The sequence below is a fragment of the Malus domestica genome, chromosome 11, assembly GCF_042453785.1.
Source record: "Malus domestica chromosome 11, GDT2T_hap1".
Classification (NCBI taxonomy): Eukaryota; Viridiplantae; Streptophyta; class Magnoliopsida; order Rosales; family Rosaceae; genus Malus; species Malus domestica.
In genome coordinates this window covers 35,360,809-35,370,975 of record NC_091671.1, presented here as the reverse complement: position 1 = coordinate 35,370,975, position 10,167 = coordinate 35,360,809, and the positions used below count along the sequence as shown (strand labels likewise).

The following is a 10,167-nucleotide window of genomic DNA, read 5'->3' as shown; positions in this document are numbered from 1 at the left end:
GCAATGACTCGATAGCTAGAGCAGTCTTCCAAAAAGGACTTCCAGCAGACCACCCGCTATTCGAAAAATTGATCATGAAAGAAGATCTAACTCTGGCAGACTCTTTTGCTTTAGCAGAGAAGCATGCACTTTGGGATGAGGCTCGCCAATGCATATTCAAGGACTTGAACAAGTACTCGACATCACCTCCCTAGAAGCAGCGGATGACTTATTCGCATGTTTGACAGTATCTAAAGTAGCAATAAGCTCTACCATCATGCGAGAAGAGCTGGGGGCCCGACTACCTGTATTCTACAGTTACCTACAGTCATCATCATGACGCACTATTCCACCAAATCCAAACCGGCGACGATAAAGGCGTAGACCCTGGCAGATGCAAAGTTTTCTGACAAACGTAACAACTCGGCCCAACAATGCCCCGAAGGCAGTCGATCACACTTTAGCCGCACATATTCCCTCAATGGAGATTTCTGGCATTCGCATGTCAACGGCGCATCCAACTACAAAGACTCACGAGCAGCCGTGGTTCGTTGCAACCGACTACATCACCAAAATAGGTGGAAGCAGATCCCATGACGACCACGATTCAGACGAACATAGAGCGCTTCATATGGAGGAACATCATTTACCGATTTGGCATCCCTTAATCCATCGTCACCAACAACGGCCTGCAATTCGTGGGCAAAGATTTGGCGAAGTTCTTCCAAAAATATGGCATCAAGCAGCATATGTCCATGCCGAGATATCCTCAAGGCAATAGGCAGGCCGAAACATCCAAAAAGATGGATCTCATCTGGGAAGGTCTGTACAAGCTTAGCAGAATAGGCAACAAGAGTAATTATACCCCCGCTACCATGAAACGATAAAAATATTGAAAAGTAGTGGAGTGCCTACAATCTGAAGAAGTACCATGTGTGACCTCCCACTACATCAAAGCCTGAAGACTCAAGAAGCTCGACGGGCACCACCTCACAAGTCAAGGACTATCCAGTTGTTATGCAGTTCCTACCTTACAGCTAAGTTCTCGTTCGTTTCACTCGTTTTTCAATGAGGAATTCAGAAGTAATCACAACTTGGCTCGGCTGCATGCTTATAACAACTGATCACTCCGGCTGCATGCTTATAACAACTGACAACCCATCGCAGGAATTGCGCCCCCCGAGGGACCAACCATGCTCTCCAGTGCGAGAGGGTAAACTAATTGCTCTCCAGTGCAAGAGGGTAAACCAATTCCCCGACACCCATATGGGTCAGCTCTCCAAGATGGGAGGATAAACTTTACACTCCAAATATCCAGACGTGGATGAGCCTGGCTACCCTAGTATAACTAGATGCACGATGGCTTGCGCCGGGATTCCTAGAAGTAGCCGCAATGGTCTTTTTCAAGGCTTAGCTAACTGAAGGATTTTGGGTCTTTTGGCCTAATCCGTAGGGAACCGGGCCCTAGAGATGGAGATGGCACATTACGCAGTACATTCGATGGACGGCTACCCTGGAATCCTAAAGCTGCTACCGAGTGCACTAAGGTAGCCTACGGATTCCGGAAGACTACCTACGGCTTGCCCTTTGAGTAGTAAAGTCGCGCTAGACTTATGCAACCGCACATTCTTGTGAAAGGTTAAACAAGCTAGCGCGCATATACGAAGTTTTATCCACTGCTGACATGCTACGTAGTCGATAAGCTTCACCTCTGCCAAACGCGGAACAACCTACACCAAGTCCTAAAGTGTTGTGATACTTGCTACGCAACCTACGGAATTGAAAAAAGTCAAGGTTAACAACCTAGTGGTTACGCGGACTTGTCTGCTTCTGTAAGTAAGGCATTCGGATGCCAACCCTATGGCTAACAACTTTGCAAAGTTCTACACCAACACCTACGGCTGCATAGGCTACGCGAGTTTGTCTGCTTATAAAAAAGTAGCATGCCTGCCACTGGTTTATCAAGTTTAAAGGTTAGGGCATGAACAAAAGAAGTGAAGATGAAGAAAAACGAAGGAAAACATGTTTATAAACAACTAGCAAAGGCCGAAGGAGTTCAAGCAAAACAAGAGCTACAAGGAAAAACAAAGAAAATCCTAAAGGCTACCTAAAATACTACACTACAGCAGCTTGGACATCCCACGACTACTCGATCGCCACACCTTCAACAGTCGTAACCCTCTTAGCAGCGGCATCATCCGGCGCTTCACCCCCGGCTGCCCCAGTCTGGGCACTAACTTCTCCAACTACTTCACCAATGGAAGCCTTAAAAATAAAAGCAAGCAAGTCTTCTGGAGAAATAGAGAAGCTCATCCACTCCCTTCTTAGCATAAGCAGCAAAACGAAGCTCAGAAATTGCAAGCTTAAGATCTTGAATCTGAGGCGAATCAATCTCAGCAGCAAAGGGAGCAAGCTTTGGCGCCACTTTAGCAGCAGAGTCCACCTTACCACTCTTCATAATAGAAAGTCTCTACAAAGGTGAACCGGACTTGGCTCCCAAAGAACGTCCTGGTACAGACTTCGGCATTGAGGGCATGATAAAACCTTTACGCTGAGCAATCTTATCCACAATTGTACTAGCCATTCTCAACATGGAAGACACCACATGCTCAGATCTAGCAGCCTTATTTTTCTTCCCATTGGAAGAAGTCATGTCAATCACATACCTCTCGGTAGCAAGCGGACCCTCATGAGCAGCAGAAGAAGTCTTCAGTTTTTTCTTAACTGGCATCTCATGAGCAGGCGGGGAAGATCTCTTCTTTCCATATTCATTCATAATAAGCTCCACGACAGCGATCAGACGAGCCAATGCATCCACCTTGATCCTCTTTACCTCCTCTTTCTGGAGCAGCCCACATTTCTTTCAGCAAAGAGGACTAAGCAGCCAACGACATTCATGGTACTCAGCAGGGGAGCTCAACCCAGCATTCCAGCAGGCAGGAGGCCTGCATGCCCAACATTCCAGCAGTCCATAAAACCCACAATCTCCTTGTTTCTCTCAATCGCCAGCCTGGCCCGAGTCAGGTCCAAGAGCCCAAAGGACATGAGCCATGCGGCTCGCCTAGCACTGCGCCTCAGCGCCACAATCCTCGACCCCAGCTGCACAAGCTGCCCTTGGCTCAAGCCAAGCCAATCTACCCAAGCAGTGGTCCCTGCCACGATATCTCCTCAACTCATGCCGAGCCAGCTCCTAGCCCCTGCCAGCCGACGTGCTGCACCACCCCGATGGCTACCCCGCAATAGCACTATCCAAGAATAAGGCAAGAAAAATTAAATTTTTCGTACATTGGTGCGGCACGAAGAAGACGAAGAAAGCAACGAAAGACGATCCTTTGCACGGGCAAGATGTAGAAGATTGCTAGAGGAGGGGGAACAAATATCCTCTAAGCTATCTCTCTCTTGTAGGATAGAATAAATCGCTCTCCAAAGTTGATTTAATAACCCACTTAAGGTGGACTTAAATAGGCTTTGAGAGAAATTTATTTCCTTTTCCTAGAAGGATCTAATTTCCTATTAAAGAGAGAATCAACATCAAAATAGGAAGCAGTCTTAAGTTTCCTAAAGCAAGAAGATCTCTACACCTGCTGCCCTTTTCTGCGAGCAGCCCAACAAGTGTGGGGGCATTTGTGGAGCCAAAAATATTCACTAGGCGACACGTGGACTTTTGGACAAAAGAGGACAAAAATACCCTCGAGGCATACCGGGTTTCCTACACGCGAGCAGTGGAGAATCATCCATCAACCAAGTCAGGAGTACCAAAAATGGGTAACAATTCAAAACCTATTTCATTCCATATATGTTTTTACCTCATTTTTTCCTTATTCAATTAGCCATTTATTTCAAACATTCCATAACATCCTCAACCAATTAATATAATCAATATATTAAAGGCTAATTACATCACCAAATTAAGCCCAAAAATCACCCTAAAGGCCGGTTATCCCTTCTCCAAAGGGAGCCGGCCATTTCCTTCTTTTTTCACCATAATTTTCCTTTTTTGTGACATTGATTAGCCAATTATACAAAAAACCACCAAAACATTCATTTTATGTTTAATAGCCAAATAAATTGGCTAATTAAACCTAAATCAAACCCAAAAAACACTAGCCACCTCCTATCCCTATAAATATACTCTCATTTCTCACCAAAAAGCCAATTCAACACTTTGGCAAAAATCCCAAAATTCTCTAAATACTCTTTCTCTCTAAATTCTAACTTTGGCATCGGAGGTTCTTCGGCCAAAGCCCCCCCCATTCATCGTGGGCGCGTGAGGCTCTTGGCCTTAACCTTAGGTGTTAATTGTTTTGTAGGTGCAAAATTGTCCAAGATCAAGGAGGAAGAAATTTGCATCCACACCTACTACTATAAATAAAGGCACAATGACGTGGAATAACATACACCTCACAATTACACATCTATCTCTTCTCTCTAATATTGCCGCATCTTTCTCTCTCTATAGCCTCTATAATTGTTCAGTAAATTATACCTACAATAAGTGTAATTTATTGAAGTAACTAGTTTTTTTATTTATTTTTTAGTATGGTTGCAGATTTAGTTAGAAAGCCCCGCCGCTGTATAATTTGTATAGAGGAGGGTCACGGTGTACTATAGAGTGGCCAGGATGCATGGCAGACCTTAACGGCCTTATTTTGCTTACTTTTTTCTCCTAACTATTTCGACTTGGAAGTGATTTTATTCTCATATGTTTGCTAAACGTTATATGTATGTTGCCTAATTTTCACCAGCGGTATAATATATACTGCAGTCTTTGTTTTTTTGGCACGTAATTTATAGTGCATTGAAAAAAAATTGTGACAATGATTCTTTAACTTTAATCCAATCGGGACAATGTTCTCACAACACTATTAATTTTTGCAACACTTTGCCATTGTCTAACAAGATGACGATGTAGAGTTAGGGAGGATTAGAATGAGGAGCCACGAATTCGTGGAAAAAATATAAAATCAAAAGGGTTCTTCATAAAACGGGTCATGGATTTCAAACAGGTTTCATGTTTTAAGTTGGCAAAATTTTCTAAGCTGTTGGATTTTATTTATGTATAATCAGGGGTGTGGTTTAGGCTTTCTTCTTCTTGTTTTTGTTTGCTTTCTTCTTCTTTTATTTTTGGCCATTGGATCTTTTACTCCACATGATCCAACCATTCATTTAATTGGTGTATCTGTGCCAATTATACAAGAATAGAACATTTACCATAACGTTGTGATATGTGTTGAGGCCATTTATCTAAAGGGTTGAGAGAGGGTGCGGCAAGTGAGAGCGTGGAGAGAAATTGTAGAATGTTTAAGATTGTGTGATTCTTACATACCAGTATTTTTACTAAGGGTAATACTAGGAAAACTAAATTTATAGACAAAAAATTACAAACTAAATGATGTGGTCACTAATATGAATGAGCACGTTTATCAACACTTAAGTAATAATCCAACCATCAACTTTCATGTAATATAGTTTACAAAATTTTGTTTACAAATTTAGTCTTCCAAGCATTACTCTTTTTTATTAATAGTAATCTAAGAGGAAGGAATAACTTATCCTCCAAGTAATTACAATTCTAGTAGTAAAGAATCACTATAATAAGGAGTAATCTAAAACTCAATCTAATAACTAGGATTTACACCATCACTATAATAATGAGCACAAGCATAGAGAGAATTGTAATTTCTTGAAGGACAAGTCTTTCTTATTAAAATTGTAATTTCTTGGATGACAAGTCACTCATTCCTATTATATTACAATTAATAAAATGTTCTATTCTTGTATAATTGGGCATAGATTACCACTAGGCCCCTTATCATGGAATCTTGGAGTTAAATGCTTCAACAAAAAAGCGTAATTCTAAAATTCCATTATGGGATTTTGCTAGCTCTTCTCGCCACAAGTCTTTTCTTTGTAATTGTTATTTTCATCTCCAAAAAAATAAAAACAAACAAACAAACAAACCCAAGGTATATCTTGATTTTGATTGCTTGAGATGTAAGGCACCAAAAAGATTTTTTTTTTTTTTAATTTTTAAAACCAAGTTTTGTCTCCACAAGCTCATCTACTTCTCTATTCAAAGTTTGAATATATTCTAAGTGAGTTTTGAATGTTGGTTTGCAAGAACATGCAACCCCCTCGTTTTTTCTTTCTCTAAACAGGCAGAAGCATCCACAAAGTAAGAAAACTCTGAATCACACCATCTACAGCGAAATCTCCAACTCTCTCCAAATTTTCCCTCTAAATTTTATTGCCGTAAAATAAATAATTTTTTTTCTTTAAGAAATCACTAAGACCATCTCTAATGTGTCAAAAAATAAATATCAAATGTTAATTTAATAGCTAATGTGACAAGTGTCAAATTTTCTCTTCCTCTAATCTATTTATTATTTATCTTATAAATGATATTTGTAGGACTCACCCAATAAGATAATTATAAAAAAAATTGGCAGCACTTTTCTCATATGTTAATTTTGGCAGCAGAAAATTCATTCATATGTCATCAATCCACGTTGTCGGTTGAAGGTTCTTCATACTTTTAAATTTGATTGTGTGACATTCGACTTAAAATTTGAAACCTCATCTTAAAACGAATAAGTTTTTTCTACGTATCGGTTTACGAGTGGTTAATGAAATTTGAGTGTACGAAGATTCCTCTAAGAAAATAACTATTAACCCTTCAGGCCCAGGAGTGAAAAACAAGGGCCTTAAATCTGGGGTGGGCCCACATGGCACAAGGTGATACACCTCTTCAAATATCATATCATTTTTTATCAGCAGCAGAAAATCTCAAATTTGCCGTCCTTCCGTTTTCACACAATCCTCCCTCCCTTCGTTCCATGCCTCCGAGTCCGAGTCGCTCTTCCAATTGAATAAATCCGGCGACCCAATTCGGATCCGACCCGGAAACCAGAACCCAACCAAACCCAACCGCCGAGTCGAATTTGGATTTGTGAGGGAGGAGGGCAGCCATGGCGTACAGGGCGGATGACGACTATGATTATCTGTTCAAGGTGGTGTTGATTGGCGACTCCGGCGTCGGAAAATCCAACCTTTTGTCGAGATTCACGCGCAACGAGTTCAGCCTCGAGTCGAAGTCGACGATCGGCGTCGAGTTCGCCACTCGGAGTATCCACGTTGATGAGAAGATCGTCAAGGCCCAGATTTGGGATACCGCTGGCCAAGAAAGGTTTTTAACTTTCTCGCCCAATTCACATTTCGATAATTTCAATCTGTTTGCCTTTTTTTTATTTTTTATTTTTTGTTATGGGATTTGGGTAAATGGGTGATTGGATGCTGAGAAAATGTGGGAAAAAGGGTAATTGGGTGCTGAGAAAATGTGGGAAAATTGAAGGGACTGTTTAGAGTTTTCGTTCGCCATACGAATCGAGATCTGCTACTAATTGGGTTTTTATTTTTGTTTTCGGTTTATTGTTTGAATGCTGAACAGAATCTGACACCAATGTAAGATCACTTCTGAATTTGAACATGTTCTCTTGTATTGAATAATAGAATTATCAAATTACAAAATTACGAAATTGTAAGCTATAATCGCAAAGAATTGAGCATCGAAAAAGTACATGTTTAGTTCTTTCTGCTTGGTTCATTGCAGAAGGATAAACTTTTGAACATTATAAGTAGGTCATCTGGTAAGTGAAGATGTCTCCTGTACCGTCAGATGTAAATCCAACAAGGGATTCTACTAATGTGGCTTTATGTGTTGAATAGTGTGTTTTTCGGAAATAGGATTGGTACTGAATATTCGTTGCTTTCCTTCTACCGAGCAGATGTAGTCTTTAGTTTGTGTTGGTGAACCTTTTCGGTAGCAGACTAGAAGATTTGAGATAATAGCTTTCAGGGCATTTAATAATTTGTTGTTTTGATGTGGTTGCGGTTGTCATTTGTGAATGATGATTGCCCGAATTTTAAGTTTTGAGTAATTTTTTCTTTTGTTGAAGGTACCGTGCAATTACAAGTGCATACTACCGAGGAGCTGTTGGCGCTTTGCTTGTCTATGATGTCACCCGGCATGTGACATTTGAGAATGTTGAGAGATGGTTGAAGGAGCTACGGGATCACACAGACTCCAACATTGTGATAATGCTCGTGGGTAACAAAGCTGACCTGCGTCACCTGCGTGCTGTTTCTGTTGAGGATGCTAAGGCTTTTGCTGAGAGAGAAAACACCTTCTTTATGGAGACATCAGCACTCGAGTCTATGAACGTTGAAAATGCTTTCACTGAAGTCCTAACACAGATATACCATGTAGTCTGCCGGAAAGCACTAGAGGTCGGAGATGATCCTGCAGCATTGCCCAAGGGACAGACCATAAATGTCGGAAACAAGGATGACGTTTCTGCTGTTAAGAAAGATAGTTGCTGTTCTGCCTAATCGTGAGAGCGATAGGTCAAGCTGAAGGGCGTCGTCTTCTCATTTTGCTGCCCCTGGAGTTTCAAGATTTGTACCTGTCAACACAAGGAATTTGTCTTTAAGTTTTTACTGTATGGTATTGCTTGAGTTTTTTGGGGTTGGCTTTTAGTTTTGGAGTCAAAGAAATGTCACAGCTTCCGTCTTATGTCAATTTCTTGATTATTTACCTACGGCCCTCTCTCTCTTAAAATCTCGTTCATCTTTTGTTGTTACTTTCGTTTGCTCTAGTTTAGGAACAGTTTCTGGATAATTTTTTTTGTATCGGATGGATGATTAGTTGAATGTATGATGATTTAGCTTCTTCCCTTTTATGGCTCAAATAAGTACATTGCCAGTCGAAAAGGTTTTACACCATGACACGAGGCGGTTTTAAGGACTCCGAGACATTATTCGAGTTACGGGACCAAAGTATACCTAGCGGACACTTTTAGCGACCATAGTTACAATTAAGTCAAAATCTTTTATGCCATTTTTAGAAAACATTAACGAAAAGTTTTTGGTACTGTTCATTTTAACAAAAAATCACATTTTTACATTAAATAAATCAATCATGGTACTATTCACTTTACCCTTTATTTTGTTCTTTTCATTAAAACTCAAAGTTTTCAAACTCATTTCATTAGTTTTCCTCCATTTTTATCTACCGAACAAAAATTCTAGAGTGTTGTGGACTACGAAATGTTTCATGTGTTTTAACAATTAGATCTTAGTTTTTGTATTTTTAAATAAAAATTTAACAGTAAAAAACACTCGGAGTCTGCCATACTTAGGGTGCTGTGGAGGAGACTGCTTTCTAAAGCGACTATAGGTAAACCTATTTGATTTTTTTTTTTTAACAAATAATATTATCTACACTAAGGGGATGCGGGATGGGCTTAGCCTCACAATGGCTAGCAATAATGTGGTTCAAATTCGCCTTTGGCGAAAATTGAACTTAAGACCTTTCACTTACAAGTGAAAAGGAATATCACTAGATCGTGGTACTAAGTAGCACCTATTTGATTTAAAAGCCTTGGACCAATGACACTTAGTACTACAACCTAGGAGTATTCTTCTTCACTTGGATGTGAGAAGTTTTATGTTCAATTCTCACCGCAGGCGAATTCAAGTTGAATTATTATGGCAAGCCCACTGTGAGATCATGCTCCCCACCCCTTAGTGTAAATATGTCACGCCCCGACCCGCGAATAAAGACTATCCACGAGTTAGGGTGTGAGCCATATTTTAGCTATAGAAATAAATTATACAACCAAGATATGGCGGAAAATTAAATTAAATTACAACGATTACACTGTATACAAATCTTTCAGAATAAAAGTTTGAGTTTACTACATATAATTTATTGAGTACGCAGCGGAAATAAAATATTAGTATACAAAATTAATTCATAACAATAGTACCAACTAAATTGAAATGAGTAGCTCTTGCAAATACATAAAATGTATGCAATGAGATGCATGAATGTACTCACTCCCTTCTAATCATGTCAACACATATTTAAGGCACCCAAGCCTGCACGTCTCATACCATGCTTATACCACTTGGCTCCGGATACCTTAGAATATGAGTTAACTCCTGTTCATCCCTTAACCCCAATTTTTGTAATTAAACTTTCAATTTCCACTTGATTATACAAGCACTTTCCTCGACGCCCAATTGTATATTCAAGCCCTTCCCCCGGTGCCTGACTTATACAAGATTTCATTATTTTATAATTAACCAATTTGTATACTCAAGACCTACACCCTACGCCTAACATAC

The 10,167-nt window shown here is 40.0% G+C and overlaps 1 protein-coding gene across 1 annotated transcript; it reads left to right on the top strand.

Moving 5' to 3' along the window:
- Positions 1–6,716: 6,716 nt before the first annotated feature.
- On the top strand, positions 6,717–8,711 carry LOC103448731 (ras-related protein RABA1f). Its single transcript, XM_008388000.4, has 2 exons — positions 6,717–7,165; positions 7,935–8,711. Exons 1-2 carry the CDS (start codon positions 6,948–6,950, stop codon positions 8,365–8,367), a joined length of 651 nt encoding a protein of 216 aa, XP_008386222.2. The 5' UTR covers positions 6,717–6,947; the 3' UTR covers positions 8,368–8,711.
- The last annotated feature ends 1,456 nt before the right edge of the window (positions 8,712–10,167 follow it).